Source organism: Apodemus sylvaticus, chromosome 5 (assembly GCF_947179515.1).
Source record: "Apodemus sylvaticus chromosome 5, mApoSyl1.1, whole genome shotgun sequence".
NCBI lineage: Eukaryota > Metazoa > Chordata > Mammalia > Rodentia > Muridae > Apodemus > Apodemus sylvaticus.
The window spans coordinates 127,640,020-127,660,982 of record NC_067476.1 but is presented as its reverse complement, the minus strand read 5'-3'; the positions used below and the strand labels follow the sequence as shown (position 1 = coordinate 127,660,982).

At 42.9% G+C, this 20,963-nt stretch overlaps 1 protein-coding gene across 3 annotated transcripts in view; it reads left to right on the top strand.

Annotated features, from left to right (window-relative positions):
- Window positions 1–20,963, top strand: part of Dzank1 (double zinc ribbon and ankyrin repeat domains 1) — a 54,096-nt gene that overhangs the window by 14,768 nt on the left and 18,365 nt on the right. For 2 of the 3 annotated variants that reach the window (XM_052183792.1, XM_052183794.1), the window contains exons 6-12: window positions 234–358; window positions 3,754–3,839; window positions 5,251–5,368; window positions 6,729–6,842; window positions 8,385–8,477; window positions 18,473–18,598; window positions 19,773–19,937. In XM_052183792.1, coding sequence (XP_052039752.1) covers window positions 234–358; window positions 3,754–3,839; window positions 5,251–5,368; window positions 6,729–6,842; window positions 8,385–8,477; window positions 18,473–18,598; window positions 19,773–19,937 — 827 coding nt within the window. The remainder of the gene's footprint in view (window positions 1–233; window positions 359–3,753; window positions 3,840–5,250; window positions 5,369–6,728; window positions 6,843–8,384; window positions 8,478–18,472; window positions 18,599–19,772; window positions 19,938–20,963) is intronic. The other variant, XM_052183793.1, reaches the window with a different exon arrangement.

The following is a 20,963-nucleotide window of genomic DNA, read 5'->3' as shown; positions in this document are numbered from 1 at the left end:
AGCTTGATATGGAATATTGCAGAATGCACCAAGGAAGGTTATTTTCTTAGACTGGGTCAATTATTTCTTTCTCAGTTTTATTTCACTGACTCGGGGAGGGTGACGTTATAGTATTTGCTGCTAGAGAAAGAATGTCATGTGATCCTTTACTGGAAGTTTCTAGCTATGAGGACATATTTGTATGGTTTTATATAGTAATGATATCACAAACAATATTCTTAATATAATTATAGACCTCAAGGTAGGTGAAAGAGCAGACCCTAAAACTCTGAAAGATCTTCGCTACGCAGAGAGTCCACTGGAAATCCCAGCCTACCGTGAGGGAGCGAGTGCTCGACTACCTACTCACCAGGCCCAGGTAACGTCAGTGGGAATTCCTTAGGGTTGCCAGAATGCCTCAGGCATCTTAATGCTTCCAGCATACTCTCAGACAGCATCTCTCCAAGTTTGGCCATATCGCAGGCAGTGTCCCAACTCTGGAAATACTGTGTCCAAAGGGAAAAGCCTATTGTTCATAGAGCTGTCCTTTGACAGGGACTTGAGGAAGGTACAGCATAATCAAGTAACTACTCACACATTTAGTTTTTGAGACAGGGCCTCTCTGTGCAGCCCTGGTCATCCTGGAAGCCCATCTGTATACCAGGCTAGCCTTAAACTCAGAGGTTCACCAGCCTCTGCCTTCTGAGCCCTAGGATTCACCAGCCTCTGCCTTCTGAGCCACCACCACCCAGCTACACACAAAAAGTTTTAAGCAGTGATGGCATGCATAAGACAAACTGGATGGTGGGTTAGCACAGTGGTTCTTGAAGTTAGTTCCTTACACCTGCATAATCATAATCACATAGAAGTTCATCTGAAGTGTATGTTCTCAGGCCTCACACCAGCCCTAAAACAAAGACTGTAGGCATGGGGCCAGCATCTGCACTTTAAATATTCATCCTTCTACCCTAACATTGATTTCAGGGTCAGGCAGCAAAGTAGAGGATAAATAACCTGTGACAGCTAGCTTTAGAGTGAGGTTACCAAGTCTGTGGGTTCTGTGAAGATATGGAATGGCAGAGCTACCCAGAGTGGTCATTTTCATCTACAGCCAGCCAGCGACAAGGACTTCCAGCTCACTATTGCCACCTGATGGATTTGCATGGGAACCAGAAACCTGCATCTTCATGTCTACTAACCTAGCTTAAAATCTGAGAATCAGTCCAGAACCTGAATCAGTGTGGGAGAAAATAGATATGTATATAGGCCAAATGAAATTCAGTGTCGCACAGTATTTGGCTAATAGACCACTAGTTTATGACTTCTGGTGAAGGCCATGTTTGATGTAATACAAAAACATCAAGCAAAGAACAACAATAACAACCAACACCTAAACCGATAACAACATCACTCCGAATGCTCCCCATTGTCTACCGAAGAAAGTCTGGAATCCCAAGCTTTAGTGCCCACAGTGTCAATGCGAACTCAAGTCAAATGGCTTTGAGCTTCAGCATCTGCTCAAGAATGAGGATTGTCACCCCTCACATGTGCAGTGGCAGCACCTTCCTGTAGGATGTGTCCCAAATCCATGCCTGAATCCAGTCACAGGAATATGAGACAAAGCCAGATTCCATGGTCATGCCATCTGCTATGAATTGCTTTGAGTTAACTGTCATAGTCCTTTTGTTTTGTTCTTAGACAGAATCTCACTATATAGTCCTGGTTGGTCTGAAACTATGTAGGCTGACCCCAAATTTGTGGTGATCCTCTTGCATCTGCCTGTTTTGTTTTTTAAATTAAAACATAACCACATCACTCCCTTTCCCCTTCCTCCTTCCAACCCGTGTCATGTAGCATCCCCTCTCCCCAGTCCCTCTCCAAACCATGGCCTAGTTCTTGATTGTTGTATATATTGAGGTATCACGGGTGATAGATTCTGCCTCTTGAATGCTGGGATTGCAAGCATGCACCGCTGATACCTGGCTGACCTACTGCTCCTTAAAATATTCATGGCAAGGAAGATGAAGAAGCTGAGTGGTGGTGGCACACGCCTTTAGTCCTGGCACTTGGGTGGCAGAGGCAGGATGGTAGCTCTGAGTTCGAGGCCAGGCTTGCCTACAAATCAAGTTCTAGGATAATCCGAGCAAGACAGAGAAACCCTGTCTTGAAAAACCAAAACCAAACCAAACCAAGCCAAAACGAAAAACAACAATGAAAAGAAAGGAAGGAAGGAAGGAAGGAAGGAAGGAAGGAAGGAAGGAAGGAAGGAAGGAAGGAAGGAAGGAAGGAAGGAAGGAAAGAAGGAAGGAAGGAAGGAAGGAAAGAAGGAAAGAAGGAAAGAAGGAAAGAAGCAAGGAAGGAAGGAGAAGAGAAGAGAGATGAAGAAGAAAGACTGAGGAAGCACTCAAATTACAGACAATGAAGTGGACATGACAACTAGACACAAACCATGATATTAGATCAGATCCCAGACCAGGAAGACAATACCCAGCTCTGAAGGACACCATTGGCACAAGCAGCAGTGTCTGAATGTGGGTCTGTGGACTAGATAAGAGCATCGCCCATAACTTTGCTGACTTTGGTGTATGGTTGTTCTTGGGAAATGCACACTCGGCTACTTAGGGCAAAGGGAAATACTGCTTACAGCTTATTTTCATGTGACTCAAAGAGACAGAAGGCATTGCAGAAAATTCTGACATAAACAATTGTTTAGCCTGGGGAACAGGAGTTGTTTTTGCTCTTTTGATAACTTTTTTTGAAAGACTGATTTATCCAAATAAGATGTTATGTGCTCAGTGTGGCGGTGGTTTACTTCTTTAGTCATTAGTTTTGGGAGGCTGAGTCAGGAGAAAAACATGGCCAGCATAGCAAGACCCTGTCTCAAAGTATTACAAAAATACAATGAAATAGGTATGCCATAGCACAGCTCATAGTGTCAGTGTGAATGTCAAGGAGACAATGACTCCTGTATGCCATCCGTCTTCAGTAATAGTATAGCTAGCTTCTCCCCTTCATTTTTTCTTTCTTTCTTTTTTGGGTATCCTTTCTGTCCCGTCCTGTAGTCCACATCAAGCTATATGCGTCCCAGGATGGGCCGTGCATTGCCCTGCCGTGGTACCTATGTATTTCCCTACTGTGGATTCCTTTTGTTTTCTGTCTACACACTTTCCTCTAATTTCCCATACCCATCTAGCTTGTTACCACTTCCAAGAATCCCTTCTCCCAGGGAGCCAGCAGGTGTGACTGTTCTCTCTTCTAGATTCCCATGGAACACAGCACAAGTCTATTATCTTACAGAGTCCATAGATTTCAATTAGTTTGTACAGATATGAGGAGTGTGCTTTAGGGACAGGGACCATGTAATATTTTGTTTTTTTGACCTTCTCTCTGCACCAAACAGAAAATTTTTCATATAACCTATTTGTATAAGTGAGTCCTTTTGAGTTTTCTAGAAATATTAACCTTAAGACAAATGGATACCAACTTAAGTCTTCCAATTCTAAAATATGAGCTGTCTAATAGTAAATTCAGATATCTTCTTTTCTAAACTTTTGTTATAAATAAAATATACACATTTACTCATAAGTAGAAAGCACTTAATAAATTATTATGTTGACTTCAGAGTGATAAGTTACAAAGACTTTTCCCTATGATAGTTTTAAAACATGAATGTTGGTTAATGAATTTTGAGTGGGAGTTTCCTGTCCTATAGCCTTTAGCCTGTTATATGGCCTGTGTGTCTGTCGCCATCTCTGCCTGTGCTCTTCGTTTTAGGCCCCTGGCTTCGCACACATAACTGGCCAGAAGAGTCTGACAAGCACCGAGATCATGAGGATCCAGAGGGAGACAGACTTCCTCAAGTACGTGTCACCGGCTGCACTCTGTCTCAGACCCTTCAAAGCTACACATGCTCTGTGAGATTAAATTTGTTAAGACAGGGTCTTGCCATGTCAACCTGACCTGACCTGGCACTTGCTATGCAGTCCAGGTTGGCCTCAAACTTAAAACTAGTTCTTTTGCCTCAGACTCCTGAGTGTTGGTATTTACTAAGCCTAGAATTTTTTTTTTTAGAGTTTTAAAAACACATAAAAGGGAAAAAGAAGCCAGGACTGGAGAGATGGCTCAGTGGTTAAGAGCACTGACTTCTCTTCTAAAGAACCTGGGTTTAATCCCCAGTACCCCCAGAACATGGTGGCTTACAACTGTCAATAACTCCACTTCCCAGGGATCCAACTCCCTCTTCTGGCCTCTGTAAGCTTGGGCATGTATTGTAGGCAAAACCTTTGTACACAGAAAATAAAAATTTAAAGTAGAAAAATTTGAAAAGAAAAACGGGGCTGACATGCACTGAAATGTGTATCTGTGAAGAGTGTGATTGGTACATGTATGTGACACTAACACCACAGTCACAGGAACGACAAGTTCATTCCGACATTGTCCTGCCCCAGCCAGTCAGCTGTTGACCTGGTTCTTGTCACTCTAGCTTGGTTTGCATTGGTTCCATATGTAATGGAATAAAGCAGCATGCACTCTCCATGCACTCTTTCCCCACTCTCCAGGCTTCATTGATTCAGCATATTTGTTTTTGTGAATTATACACGTTGCTGACCTCAAATGTCTACTTCTTTTACTAACACATTTTGTACATTGCACCTTCTACTGAATGGACACACCACAGTCACTTATCCATCCAATTGCGGGGGCACATGCTCCTCCCAGTATCTGGCTAGCAAGTCAAACTGAAAAATTAATGTGAACATTTATATACAAGTTACTATGTGTACGTCAGCTTCCGTGTAAGTTATGATAGATATCCAGAAGGAGAATGACAGGCTCATATCCAGTTGTTTCCAGAGGAGGGATACCACTTATAGTCACCTCAGCAGTGAAAAGGAATGCCTGGTTCTACATCTTTACCAACACTTCATATTTTTAGACATTCTAGTGAGATTATAGTGGTATATCATTGTAATTCTAATTTATATTTCCCTCATAGTTAATAATAGGAATCTTTTACACACACACACACACTTTCCCCTCTTTGATGTCATGTGTGTGTGTGTGAATGCATGCTTGTGTGCTTTAATTGGGTTTGCTTACATAAGCTCTGCTCCATAGGAACCTCACTGATAAACTCTCCTCCCAACAAACCTTTTACTAGTAGTCATTGGGGGGAGGGTCAGGAGCTAATGCACCTTCCACCATTCATTGGGATAGATATGAATATTAGTATAAGCCTTTATGGATTAACGGAAAGCTGTCTCATCGTAGGTGTGCCCACTGTCTGGCTTCCCGTCCATCTGATCCTTTTGCTCGATTCTGCCAAGAATGTGGCGCTCCTGTCCCGCCCATATTTGGCTACCGTCTTCCACCCCCAGAAGCGGCTCAGGTAAGCTGTGGAATGTTTGAAAACATTTATTTCTGGTTTATGTGACCTGTGCAGGTAGTTGTGATAATGGGCTGTCACATGAGCAACACACAAAAACACTCACTGAAAGAATTTTGAACACATTGATGTCTTGCTACTTAGTCCTTCTTAAGAATAGAAAAAGACACTTGCAACAGAATTTCCTTAGTGTGGCCTTGGAGAAGACAGTCTGAGAAACAGATTAAAATCTTACTGTTTGAATGGGACAAGGTTGGCCTGAAACTGGTTTCAACTACCTCGAGCTAGTAAGGCTTCACTGAGAGGTATTTGGGTGAACTGGACAGAGTATACACACACACACACACACACACACACACACACACCCCTTAGGGCAGTCTTCAGGGTTGCCTAAGCTTTTACTCATATTGAGCCTACTTTCATCTACACATGCCGGTAGAGATGTGTGGGTGCCTGGGCACACTGAGGATATACTGAGACACTGCAGTTAGATTACTTGTTAGAATTCTAGGCATCTGGCTGGAAGAGCATCCCATTCAGTGAAGTGCTGCTTGACTTGCAAGCACAAGGACCTGATTTCTGTCCTCAGCGATGAGCTCACTGAGGCCCGCCATGGGGCTACAGGCCTAGCATCCTTGGTGAGCTGCAGGCCAACAAGAAACCCCACCTCAAAGGAGATGGACAGCATTTCTGATGATGACACCGGAAGTTATCTTCTGACCTCCACACATACAAACCTGCACATACATGTGCACTTGCACATACATGAACACACATACATTTTAATATTTTGAGAGCCTCATACATGAACATTATACCTATGTCTCTCCCAATCCTCTCTATTCCCAACACACACACACACTCTCTCTCTCTTTTCAGAAATTAAAATAGAAATAATAAAAGCAAAAGAATCTACTCACAATGTAATAAAACCAACAGTAACAAACAAAATTCCCTGGGCACTTCACCTGGTCATCGATTACCATGAAGCACCGGTCCTCCTTGTTTGCCCCAGATTGCCATCTTAACAGTGTTTCAGATAAGGCAGACTCCTACAGTAGCGACCACAGCACTGCTGTTCTTGGCCTGCCCTGTGCTGAGACCCTGCCCAGAGGAGGTGGGGCAGCGGCCAGGAAGAACCTGGGCTTCTGTGCAGATGGGCGTTTCCTGGGAAGCTCCAGTCTGCCGCTCACCTTTGGCTTAAGGTTCACATTCTAGAGTAAATAGGTTTTTACACTTATTGGCGATAAAATCATAGGAAAGGAAGTTATTTCAACTGTGTCCAAAAGCAAACCCAGCCTTAGGAACTAAGTCCTGTCAGCCTTGACCTCCCAAGGCAAACCTGACCTTTTCCTTTGAGCAGATGGGCGTGTGTGCCGAATGCGGCAGTATGGTTCCCATGAACACCCACATCTGTGTGGTGTGTGAAGCTCCTCTTGCTCCACAGCTGCGGCCACAGGCCAGCCTCTACTTAAAGGTAAGGAAGTGTGATTCTCTGGAAATGTGAATGAGATACGAAGAAAGTAATGTGTGAGTGATTATGTGTCTGTCTTCAGCTGGCGGAATGGACTAATGATAGTGAACTGTCTTGTAGACAAACCCATTCTGATTCTTAGAAAATCATACTGGCCCAAATATATAACTGCCAATAGGATCTGTAAGGGAGAACATACGCATATTCCCCCAAACAGATTGAGGATAAATTGCAATACAGCTAACTTAGATAATGCTTTACCTAGTGTTCAGATTTCCACATTGTGGCTAATACGGACTTAGAATTGTGCTCAAGAAGTGGCTTCGTGTTTTTGTTTGTTCAATCTGCTGTGAGTGGTTAGAACTGCTCATATCCTGGCATCTCCACTGTAAGTCAGGCTGCGCCAACTGTGTACCCGGCTTCTCGGCGTGTCTTTGTGGGAACCTGACCTTGCTACACACTGCCTGTCCTTTAGCTTCCTGAAACATGGTTGCAAGCTTTCATGACCCCTTCGACATTGCATTCTTTTTTTATGATTGCAAAACCAGTCCTTGAGAGTGAGGGTACTAACCTGCTGCCATCTCCAGATAAACTGGCCACAGTTGTTGCTCTGAGCTACTTGGTGGCTGACCTTGCACTGGCCTAAGCTGTGGTACACTTCTTTCCAGTCAATTTGCATTTTACAAACTGCAGCCTTCCATGGGTGGGGTCTTGCCCTGTAGGCATTTTCCAATATCCCAGAGCAAAGTGCAAAGCGCGAGATTTCCCTAATCTTTTACTAATCTTATTAGCAGTTACAGCTTCCCACCCCATTTCTAGCTCTGTCTAGATCCATCATCTCTATTTCTGGGTTGCACCTTATCTTGTGAACTAACTTGGAAGCTGCATTAATATTTTCTTCTGAGCCGGGCAGTGGTGGCACATGCCTTTAATCCCAGCAGTTGGGAGGCAGAGGCAGGTGGATTTCTGAGTTCGAGGCCAGCCTGGTCTACAGAGTGAGTTCCAGGACAGCCAGGGCTACACAGAGAAACCCTGTCTCAAAAAAAACAACAAAACAAAACAAACCCAAAAATATTTTCTTCTGACAGTCACTTCTTTAAATTCTATAGAAGTCAGAACCTATAGAACAAACCTTAATTCCTATTTAGCATCATAAAGTCTTGGGACCCAACAGACTTATAAATCCACAGACTGAGCTTCTGCTGGTCTCAAGCCTTTCTCTTTACACTGTAGGCTACGAAGCAGAGAGCCTGTTGACTGTTGGCTTTCCTATACCGGATATGGGAACATTGTAAAATTCCAAATTGTCTTCCTCAAACCAAATGAATGCTATTTTCCATTTGTTTGCTTGCTTGCAGTTCTGTCTCATTTAAAACTGTGTTCAGTTGTCTGGCATAATGCCAGACAATGATAGGTTTTTTCAATAATCCAAGACCATTGTAGAATTCCTGACTGGGTGCTGTACCATCAGGAGTTGACCCCCAGGTCTGTGGGGCATCCTCACCCCCTTGTTGCTCATTCTCTTTGCACTTCCCTGTTGTCAAGGAGAGAGTGATCTGTCGCACCTGTGGCACTGGGAACCCTGCTCATCTGAGATACTGTGTCACCTGTGAGGGGACCCTGCCTCCTACACAAGAGGTAGGTGGACTGCATGTGAATGTCCTATCTTTGGTAGCCACTAAGTTTTGTTTGCTGAAGCAAGCTCCGACTGGTCAGATACAGCCCTAAGGAGAGGGCTAGAGTCAGATTTAGTCACTCAGCAGGCTTTTCTCTGAGCAAAGCTTAATTGTCTAGGACCATCGAAAAGGGTGAAAACAAGTGTGTGTGTGTGTGTATGTGTGTGTGTGTGTGTGTGTGTGTGAGAGAGAGAGAGAGAGAGCACACCCGAGCACACACACAACCTTGGTAGATGAAACAAGGCTCTGACAAGCTCCAACAACTTTATTTTTTTTTCTCCCATAGCTTATATATTTCAGAAAAATGTTTAAGGCAATATACAAATTACAATGTGGTTTCATCCTGTTTTTTCTTCAAGTGAATGATTGCAAAGAGTACAAGTGAAAAACAGCTTGTTCCCCAATACCCTTACGTGATTAAATGTTTTATATATTACAGGTGGAAAAAAGCCCAAAGTATTCCCAAGGACCCATGTACATTTACGTTTAAGTAACTTGTTATAGATTAACAAAGTGTAAGCAAGCAGGATATTTTCTCGGCCAATTCTCTTACTAGCAGGCTATAATTTGTAGTTACAAAGAAAGGATCAATCATCTTATTGCTTATCTTAAAAAATACTCTTATAAAAAATCTTAAGAGAATGACAAATCTAAACTTTTATATAAAAATCAGTCTCTTTTACTTTAAATCCTCAAGGCACACATACTCATTAACGCTGTTTTATTAAATCATACCAGGAAGGAGAGGGGGAAGATGGGTACAAGTAATCATTGCCTTGCTCGCCAGTCCAGCATTAGGAAGAAAGTCAGATGAGCTGGTGCTGGTCGGCCTGTCTTTGCTCTGCTGCCCTGACCTCAAAATGCCCGGGCTCAACTGTCAAGAGTGCGCCTTGCTGAACTTTAAATTGTTCCCCAAGATTTTCTACAGCAATGCCACTAACAAAAACATGTTAACTTCACCAATAGTCTACATCTCTGAGTTATTTTATTTTATTTTATTATTTTATTTTATTTTATTTATTTTTGGTTTTTCCGAGACAGGGTTTCTCTGTATAGCCCTGGCTATCCTGGAACTCACTCTGTAGACCAGGCTGGCCTCGAACTCAGAAATCCACCTGCCTCTGCCTCCCAGGTGCTGGGATCACAGGTGTGCGCCACCACCGCCCAGCCTCTAAGTTCTTCCTAAGGGTGGTGGTTGAGTCATTAATCTGCTCCAGCAGCAATCCTTGGGAAAGCTCAGTTTCTATGACTGTAAATGACAACAACCCTGCCCAGTGAAGCGCCCCCTTAGAGTTTTCCCACAGTGCATAGATTATAAAGGATGAGATGACTGGGAAGGCCACAAGCAGAGCAGAACTCTGTAAGCATGAAGTCCTCAGGACACACGGTCCTCTGGGCCCTGCCTTCCGAGGCTCACCCACCTTGGTTGTGCTGACCAGTGGGCCACATTCCAGGAGTTCTAAAGCTGCTCTGTCTTCCTTCTGCCCCGCCCCCTGCAGTTGATATTAGTGGAGAAGTAAGACATATAGTGGGGAGAAAGACCAGTATGAGACACAAAATAGGGCTGCAAGATGGCCCAGCAGATGAAAGTGCTTGCCGCAGAAGCTTGGCAACCTTAGTTCCATGGACTTGGCAATAGGGAAGAATTGACTTCCAAATTTCTCCTCTGACCTCCACTGTTACTCGGTGGTAATTCTGATACCTGAACATGGGATAGCTTTCCGTTTATTTCTGTCTCCAATTTCATTTTTTACACCGGTACAGACGTTATCACACATTTAACCCTATAATATCACTCCTTTCCAACACGTCATGCATGTTACCTTATGACGTCACCTTATACTGTCCATAGGGTCTGTGGTTCGATGCTCCCCATATCTTGATAATACGGGCGCCTTGCCCCATCCTCCCATCAGGCCAGCGATGTGTGAACTTTGAGGTCCTTTTAAAGTCTTCACATTTTACATCCTGGTTTTTATTTTGCTTTTTATTATTTTTCTCTATTTGCTTTGATTTTTATTTGGTCCTCTTTTTTCAACTTTCTTTTGACTTATTTGCTCACTTGTTTAATGTCTTTTTAAACAGGGTCTCATTATGTAACCCTGGCTGGTCTCATTATGTAACCCTGGCTGGCCTGGGACTCACTATATTGATGAGGCTCACAAAGATCTGCCTGCCTCAGCTTCCTGATTAAGTGCTTAAAGAATTAAAGGTGTATGTCACCATGCCTTGCCTTTTTTTTTCCTTCACATTTTCTGTTTATGATGTGTACACATACATGCACTGCTGGATATTCAGTTTGTTTGCTTTTGGTTTGGTTTTGTTTTTTGTTTTCCTATTTCATCTAGCATGTTTTGAAGAAGAGATAGTAAGTAATTAGATAAAAACATAAAAAATGAAAAGTTTAAAGCAGCAATAAAAGAAATAGAAGACTATCTGAGCATGGTACCAAGCCAGCAGTAGGGCTGGGCAGGAGAAGCAGGAATTCCATGTCAACCTTGGCTACACAGCAAGACTCTGTCTCAAAAACACGGCAGAGCAAAAAGAAGACAGGGATCAGTGGAAGGTTATTCCATGCTTCGACACCAGAATAACTAACATCAATAAACTGTGTAGTTTCCAAAGCAGCCTACAGATTCAGGGAAATATTGTCAAAATTTCAATGACTTTTAAAAAAAAAATGGAGGAAAATAATCCTGAAATTCACGTGGAATTACTAAAGACTTGAAATAGTCAAAGCAATCTTAAGCAAAAAGAACAAAACTGAAGGCATCACACCTTCTGAAAAAAAGCCTTAGTAATCAAACAGCAAAGGACATATAAGATGCATATAAGACATGTATACAGGCCAGTGGAGCCAAATAGCAGCATAGCCAGCCCAGGAATAAACCCACACATTTACCACCAACTGATATTTTAAAATATTTATTTATTTATTGACTTACTTATTTGCTTATTTTTTTGTATATTTACTTATTACATATGTATGAGTGTTTTGTTATCATATATATCTGTGCACCACGTGTATGCCTGGTGTCCTCAAAGGCCAGAAGATGGTATTGGATATCCTCAGACTAGAGTTACAGATGATTGGGAGATGGAAATTGAACTGGGGTCCTCTGGAAAGCAATCCTTTTACCACTGAGTCGTCTCCCCATCCTCCCCACCAGTTGATTTTGAACAAAGACTCTAAGAACATAAAATGAGGAAAGGACAATTTCTTTAATAAATTGTGCTAAGAAAACACGATCTCAGCCTGGAGAAGAATGAAACTGGAACCTTTTCTTATATGTACAACAATCGATTAAAAATGAACTAAAGATTTGAAACCTAAGACTTGAAACTACAAAGCTACTAGACGAAACAAAGGAAACCTCAGGGCATTTTCTAGTGAAGACTTTTTGGCTATGACCCTAAAATACAGTAACAAAGGTAGAAATAGACAAATAGAGCTACACAAAAGGAAGCCAGGTCTGCACAGCAAAGGGATCAGCAGGATAAAGATAGAGCAGGGTGGAAGGAGACACTGCACTTCACCAGGAGTTACCACCCGGTACTGACAGACTAAAGCAACTCCAGGACAAAAGATGGTGGAAATAGGAACAAAGGACTCAAGTAGAGACTCTTAAAAGTTACAAATAGCCTAGAGGCTCTTGAAAATGTTCAACACCCCTAACCACCAGCTAGAGGCCAGGGAGGTGGCTCGGCAAGCAAAGAACACAACCCAAGTTTGATCCCTGGAACCCAGGGTGGAAGGACAAAGCCAACTCCCAAAGTTGTCCTCTGGCCTCCCGTGCCCTCCATGGTAGACATGTGTGCACACGCGTACACACAAAGCAACTTTTAAAATGAGACATTGCCTCACCCCAGTTATAATGGCCGCTATCAAAAAGACAAAAAGAACAAATGCTGGTGAGTCTGGGAAAAGAAGAATCCTTTACACTATTGATGGAAATGTAAATTAATATAAACCTATGGAAAACAGTCTGGAGATAACTCTAAAATTTAACGATAGATTATCATGTGATCCAGCAGTCTTACTACTGCATATATACCCAAAGAAAATATCAGTATGCTAAAGAGATAGCAGCAGCCCCTGATCATCTCAGTCCATAGTAGTAATATACAACATTAACCTGACTTAATTAGCAGAGGAACAATTAGAAAACATAGCATGCATACTGCATAGAATACCATTCAGGCTTTAAAAGGAAGAAACTCCTTTCATCTGTTACATAGAGACATTATGCTCAGTGTGAAATAAGACAGGCAGAGTCACATACTGAATGATCTCATTTACATGCATGATGTGAAGGAATCATAAAAAAAACAACCCCGCAGAGACTGTCAGGTGATGGTTTAGGGAGAAGTTGGTGAAAGATAGACTGTGCTTCTGAAGATACAGTCAAGAGCTGTTTTGTACTTCATTATGACTACTTAATTTTTCTCACCTGTGTTATTGATCATCATTACTCACTATAGCTTTGAACCGTTCCAAGAAACTAAATGTTGTGTTCTTACCATCCAAAAAGGATAAGTAAAGGATCACGCACTTGCTGGGTGACAGAGATGACCACTGCACATACATCATGCCTTGCACAAAACAGAGAAATGCATGCAGTGCCTGCAGAAGCCAAAAGAGGGCGGTAGATCCCCTAGGTCTGGAATTAGAGACACTTATTAACAGCCAATTGGGCGCTGAACCCAGGTCCCCTGGAAGAGCAGTCAGTGCTTTTTACCTCCGAGCTATCCCTCCAGCCCACTGTATAAATTATTCTTATTAATTAAAATTTGTTGAATGCTCCCATGTGGGGAAACCCCTGCACACATGATTTAGATCCTAGTATTTGCATCATGTATTTTGCTAGGCATGTCAAAGTGGTGACGAGAGAATGCCATTAGGTAGGACATGACCTCATTCCCTGACCTCCTCCTTCCTACTATAGTTACACATATCCTGCACCTGTGCACTGCACACCTTGTAAGAATGTTCTAACCTCTGCCTTCAACTGTTCGAGAAAAGGAGGGGAAAAAGAGCACTTGCATTCAGCTTTTGTTTCCTGGGCCCCCTCACTCCGGCCTTCTGCCTCCTACTTGGCCTGTGTTGTGTGCTGTGCTCTTAGCCCCAGGCCAGAGGCTAAGACTGGAACTAAATTTGCATAACTCACCTCCCTCATGTGCGTGCTTGTCCACTCTCCAGAGCCTTTTAGCATCAGGAGCAGACTTTATAGCTGTCCAGCCATACTCCATTGCCACCTAAAGGAAAATCTGTGTAAGCTTAAAAAAAAAAAGTTATCCCTGTTCCATAGCTGAATTTTCAGAACCAACCGTGGAAATAGGCTAATGAGACTGGCAAAATTAACCAGAGCATCCACACATTAGTCCCAAATCAAATCCGTTGTAAATTGGGGGGAATCTTATATTTGTAGCTGTCTGGTAAGGCGGGCTCAGATTTTTAGAATTCTGTCATCATGAAATGCACTGTCACTTTCCATAGCAGCTGATATAGATTATGATAGTGAGGTTAAGAAAGCGTCACAGGAGAAAATGGTGGCACTCATGGCACGAACCGTCCAACAGACTCAGGTAAACTTCTCATCCAAAGATTTAACTTTTGGCTAGAGATAGCTCATTTGGTAACTTTTTTGCCTGGTATTCCTGAGGCTCTGAGTTTGAGTCCAAGCACTCCATAAAGTGTGTGCTGGCACACACTGTAAGCATTAGGAGGCAGAGGCAGTACAATCTGAAGTTCAAGGTCATTCTCAATTTGAAACCACCGTGGGACACATGAAACTGAGTGTGTGGTCACACTTCTATAATCCCACTGCTTGTAAAACCAAAGCAGGAGGATTGTGAGTTTAACAAGGCTATCCTAAATTATAAGACCAAGAGCCTGCAGAAATAATGTAAGAGAATTTTCATCCCTTCTTTCTTCTTCCTCTTATCTTTGGATTTTGGACTTCTTATCAAAAGTAATACATGTTAAGTCAATTATATTAACAGCCAATGATATGAGTCTTCCATTTCTGGTTTTCATCTGTCAACAAAACCATTTAGGAGCAATATAAAAATTGGAAAAAAATAGATTTATTTTATTTTACATCTATGAGTGTCTTGCCTACATGCATGCATGCATGTGCACCATGTGCATATCTGATAATCATGGCTGTCAGAAGAGATCGTTGAATCCCCTGAAACTGGAGGTATAGATAATTGTGAGCTACCATTTGGAAGCAGAGAATCAAATCCTGGTCTTCTGCAAAAGCAACCAGTGATCTTAACTGCTAAAACATGTCTCCTGGGCCCCAAAGTTGATGGCTTATATGGATTTAGGTGTTAGAATGATTGTGTTTATAGAAATGGCAGAAAATAGCAATGCATGTTCAATGTGATAGCTTTGTGTCTTTGTTTAGCAACACTGATAGGATAGGGTAAGACCATTTTTATTTCCTTAAAGCAACTTAAAGCCCACTTGGACTTTACTCTTTGTCTTAGTTGGGGTTTCCATTGTTGTGGAGAGACACGTGACCAACACAACTCTTATAAGGGACAACATTTAATTGGACTGGCTTGCCTGTTCAGAGGTTCAGTCTATATCTTCATGGCAGGAAGCATGGCAGTGTGCAGGCAGACACAGTGCTGTAGGAGCTGAGTCTTCTACATCTTGTTCCGAATGCAAACAGGAGAAGACTGCTAGGAGGAGGGCACCTGAAGACATCAGAAAAGGGCACCGTATTCCCTGCAACTGAAATTATGGATGGTCGTGAGCCACCATGTGGGTCTTGACACCGAAACTAGGTTACCTGCAGGAGCAGTACATGCTCCTAATTGCTAAGCCACTAAGTTAAATGTTGACAGAGATTTTGCCAGCGTGGGGTTCTAATCCCAAAGCCTTCAAATTTTTCATTGAGAATTGTGAAGGTTTGAATACGCTTGGCCTAGGGAGTGGCACCATGAGGAGGTGTGGCCTTGTTGGAGGAAGTGTGTCAGGTCCTCTAGCACAAGGCATGCACGTGCTACGCATACATACATACATGTAGGGTTCCATAGCTGCCTGTAGCTATTACGAAGTGGGTTTCTGGAACAGAAGCTGAGGAATAAATAGGGAAGAGGGGCGAAAAGAAGTGCGGCTAAGACAATGTTCACTGATCAAAGCCAGAAACTTTAATGGCGCCAGACCTTTTAACAGTTTGGGCAAACCCTTCCCCCCAGACTCCAGGCTGAGTTCCGGTGGAAGTTGTCTAGCTTCTCTTGGAGGTCCTTGTCTTGACTGCTCCGGCAGCTGGGTGGGTCACCTGCTTAATTCAGGAATTCCTAGACCTGCAGGAACAATGAACTTAACCTTTACTTCGAGCGCTCCACCCTGGGTGGAGAAGGATCCTGGCTAACTGGGAGAAGTTAACCTTGACCAAAGTCAAACTCTGACCAAGTGCAAGACTGCCCCAATATGGCTCTGTACACATACATACATACATACATACATACATATAGAAAAATACTCAGATAAAATAAGATCAATCTTTTTATTTTTAAAAAGAAAAAATTAATATTATGATAATTGAAATGTAAGATCTAAAGCAAAAGTTTCCAAAGAATTATGCTTTTGGATTATCCCAAAGAGCCTGTCTCTGATTGCACAGAAACCAGGTTAATGGACATAGAAATACCCTTCCTCAGCTCCCTGTGTTATGAACTGATATGGCCCCTCCCTCCTCAGTTCCCCATGTTATAAACTGATAGATAGGAACCTTTTCTATATATAAAAAAAAAGGTTCTATTTTTTGGATAAGAAGGTACCCTGAGTTAAGCAGGGTTCATCTGGGCAAATACAGTAAAGTAATTGACGATCTTTGAGAGAAAATTGTCTTTAGAGAAATATTTTTGTGGTCCATATATTTAGTATTACATATGGAATATATAGCAGTACATGTTTGTGTGTATTAATTGGATCAGTATTCACTGATTCGATAACTATTTGACGGCTGGGTGCCAGGATCACTGGTATTGCATAAGCGAGGTGGAATGTAGAACTAGAGCCCTTTCACGTGCATAAGTCAGAAAGTCCAGAGAGACAGAAAATTAAGGTGTAGAACTTGATCCTATGCTGAGAGTCTCATACTCACTTGGCATTGAAGATCCCAAACCCACTACAGACCCGTGAGGATGCAGACCGAAATCCTGGACAACAGGCTGTAAAATGAGACATACGGTTGCAGACCAGTGCCTGCCTGCATCTAGGCACAGAACTGCCACTTTTACTGTCATCCCCCTGCATCTAGGCACAGAACTGCCACTTTTACTGTCATCCCCATTGGGAAAGTGAGAGGCTGTCATATTACACAATAGTAAATAAGGAACCAGGTTCTGAACCAGGTCTATGCAACAGTGTTAGAAATTCTCAAGAAACAACCATTTTCCTCTTCACAATAAAAGAATTCCTTGTGTAACTAAAAAATTGAAGCCAGGGACCAGAGATAGGAACTGAGTCAAGAAACTGCACTTTATTGAGAGATATGGCAATCTGGGAAGCCAGGGAACTAACATTCCACAGTCTGCCTTCCCCATTCCATCACCAGCTGGCACACTTTACAGAGAATCTGAAGAAAAGCAGCGAATCATTGCAAAGGCTGTCTCTGGTCATGTGGCAGCCTCGCCTCTGAGATTCACAGTGTTGGAGCTTCTCCCCGAACTGCTTCCCACACTATTGCCCGTGTGTGGTAAGGGTTCTCATAGCCCCAGTGATACAGTTTACATCCTTCCCAGAGAGCCTTCCTAGAGACACTCGTGTTAAAGAGTAGCTCAAAACAAGCTGTCAGCAGCTGGCCCTGGTGGGTCTTCAGGTTCTACAGTATGTGGTACAAATAAATATGCTCTTAGTTTTTTTTTCTACATTTTATGATTTATTTTATGTTTATCGGTGTTTTGTCTGCACATATTTCTGTGTGCCCCTTGTATGCTTTGTATCCTCAGTGATCAGAAGAAAGTATCAGACTCCCTAGAACTAGAGTTACAGACAGTTGTTAACTACCATATAGGTGCTGGGAGTTGAACTGGGATCCTCTCAAAGAGTGGCATGTTCTCTTTAACTACTGAGTCATCCTTCCAGCCTCAACTGTGCTCTTACAAGATAGAATAAAAGTGGCTCTTCCCTTACCCTACCATTTCCATGCCCAGAATGGAAAATAAAGCAACATTTCATTAGGGCGAAGGGTAGAAGATAAGTCTCAGTCATGGCCCTGCATGGCTATTAATCAACAGTTGGCTTGCTCAGCCTGAGATACCAGTGATATAGAGGAGTACAGACATATAGGAGGACCATTTTCATTGACTTCCTTCCTGTGGTTTCCAGGAAGGAATATTGTCTTAGTTACAGTTTCCATTGCCATGAATAGACACCATGACCAAGGCAACTCTTATAAAGGACAATATTTAGTTTGAGGCTGGCTTACAGGTTCAGAGGTTCAGTCCATTATCATCAAGGAGGGAACATGGCAGCATCCAGGCAGGCATGGCACAGGAGGGACTGAGAGTTCAGCATCTTGATCTGACTGCCCACCCCCACAGTGACACACTTCCTTCCTCCAACAAGACCACACCTCCTAACAGTACCACAGTACCACTCCCCAAGGGCCAAGCATATTCAAAGCACCACAAACATGAGCTTAAAAACTCATGGTGGTGAGTGTGGGCGAGGTTTAGTGATACACACCTTTAATCCCAGCACGTGGGAGGAAGAGGAAGGAGAGTCTCTGAATTTGAGGCCACCCAGGTCTATATCGACAGGATTATGTAGAGACCCTGTTTCAAACAAACAATCATAAATGAATCTTTTACTCCATTTGTCCCAAGGTGGGGGTAGTTCTAGTTTCTGTCGTTTTTTGGCGTTGATTCTTTCTGTGGATGGCCTGGGAGCTGGAGAACGTAGTTCTGACCGCCTGTCAATGCTGCTTTGTTCAGCAGTGGCTGTGCAGTGGAGATGAAGTCCCTCGTCCACCCACTCGAAATGGGGAGACCATCTCCTGCTCCAGGTGTGGCTGTCAGAACCTCTGGGAGGCATCCTTCTGTGACTGGTGCGGAGCCATGGTAGGCACTGTAAGACTGAGCTCACCAGTGGCGGTGGGGGCACTCCTTTAATCCCAGGACTCAGGGGGCCAAAGGCCGCAGATCTCTGAGTTTGAGGCCATCCTGGTCTACACAGTTCTAGGACAGTCAGAGCTACACAGATAAAGCCTACCTTGAAAAAACAAAACAAAAATGAAACAAGACAACCATACCAACAACAGAAAAGACTGAGCCTTTCTGGGTACCCTGTCCACCAAGGTCTCCCTATGGAGAGGAGGACATTTCCTATGTTTTCTGTATTAAGCATTTGAAGATAGAAATAATAGTTTGATATTCTGGAGCTGAGAAGCCCTTCGCACAGCCATTTGGTTTGCATATTTTGAGGTTAAACCTTTCCACATTTATTGACCACTGAAATTTCTTTTGTGAACAGGGTTGCCTAATTTTTAATCAAAACACTCACATTATTTATGTTTATGTAATATAGCATGTGAGTAACAAAAGGCTTAGAGTGCATGGTCATCTTCTTCGTGGGGGCCTGGAGCTCTTCTGCTCAGAAGCAGTCCTGCCCCTGAGAAAGCAGGTGTTCTCTCCGTCCCCCAATGGGCGGGAACTTACAGTCCAGCCTTTCCACCTGGCAATGTACTGTGCCAGTTCCTCTTCACACTTCCTCCAGCAGCTCCATGTTTCATTGTAATATAGATTTATGTGCACGCATCATGGCTTATTTAGTTGATATCCCCCGTTGCTGCACACTAAGGTTGTTCCCAGTTATTTCCTCTAGACTCACACTACCAGGCTGGAAAGATAGCTCTGTGGGTGGGAGCACTTCCACCAAGCCCAAAGTCCTGAATGCTTGTCATCCATATGGTAGAAAGAAACAACCAACTCTCCAAAGTTGTCCCCTGACTCCTACCAGGCACTATAATATAACACAAACACACACACACACACACACACGGACATAAAATATATTTAAGAAATAATTTTTAAGCACCTATAATACTCCATAAGATAGCCTGAGCTATGTTTCTTTCAGTGCTGGTCCCGGGTAGGAGACAGTCTAGAGGTAGAGCTGTTAGGTTAGCAGGCAGAAGCCTATGCTATTTCCATGGCTAGAAATTGTATGGTGTGAGAATAGTTTACACGGACAAATTAAAACTCTAAAATCATACATACGTTCTCTGTTCTCTAGCTTGGCATTTCTGCTAGCCACTCTGTCTGCCCAAAATGTGGGGCCAGCAACCATGTGACCGCCCGATTCTGTGGCTCCTGTGGTATTTACGTGAAGTCTGTAACAAGATTTAGAATGAACAACAGTGTGGCCATAGTTGCTGGGGCGTCTCGCCCATTTCCTGAGGTAAGAACTGCCGCTCAGGTGTAACTCTGACTTTGTCAGCCCAGGAGAGCAGAGCCAAAATATGTAGACCTTGCACATGAACTTTGAATTAGGCATATAAATAATAAATTCAATTTAGGTATTAAATGCTTGAATGATTTCTTCAAAAGTTATATATTTGCACAAGTTCAAATCTAGCCCAGAGTAGAAAGTAAAACCTTGTCTCAAAAAAAAAAAAAAAAAAAAATCAAGAAACTAAAATTGCATTGCTCTGACAGAGACTGGAGTCTAATAGCACAAGGCAGTAGATGTAACGCCCCAGAAAGAAGTAAGTGTCTGTACACAGGCAGAATGACCTTGCCTGGATTTTCCCAGTAGAGTTCCAAGAATCCTCCTCCCTGTTCTGCTGTGTCTCGGAAAAGTTACATCAAGGGTGTAAGATTTCTTCCTGTCATTAGCCTCTGGCTTGTCACTGAGGCACCCACAGGGCCAACCATTTTCCTGTCAGCTTTCACAGATTCTCTAAGCTGCACAATGCTTCAGCAGTCACCTTCTCTCTTTACTGACAGAAACTGAGAGACTGCGCATGCACTTGTGAAGGACACGTGCATACTGTGGAGCACACGTGTCATACTGTGAGGCACACATGCCATACTGTGGGGCATATGTGTCATACTGTGAGGTATACATGTCATACTGTGGGGCATATGTGTCATACTGTGAGGTATACATGTCATACTGTGGGGCACACGTGTCATACCGTGGGGCACACGTGTCATACCGTGGGGCACACGTGTCATACTGTGAGGCCCGCAGTATTTTTCACCACAGTTTAAGTGAAAAAAAAAAGGTGTTTTTTCTTATACTGTCTGCCATCTGCTAAAAATTGTTTGTAGTACATTCTTAGACATTTTCTCCTACTAGGAAATTTATCCTAATAAATGCACAAACATACATTGTCTGCCATGTGAACAGCGCCCTTTAGATGTGATGACATCAGACAGCCTACACAGCCTTCCATGGTGATTTTCTTAGATCCAGCAAGGA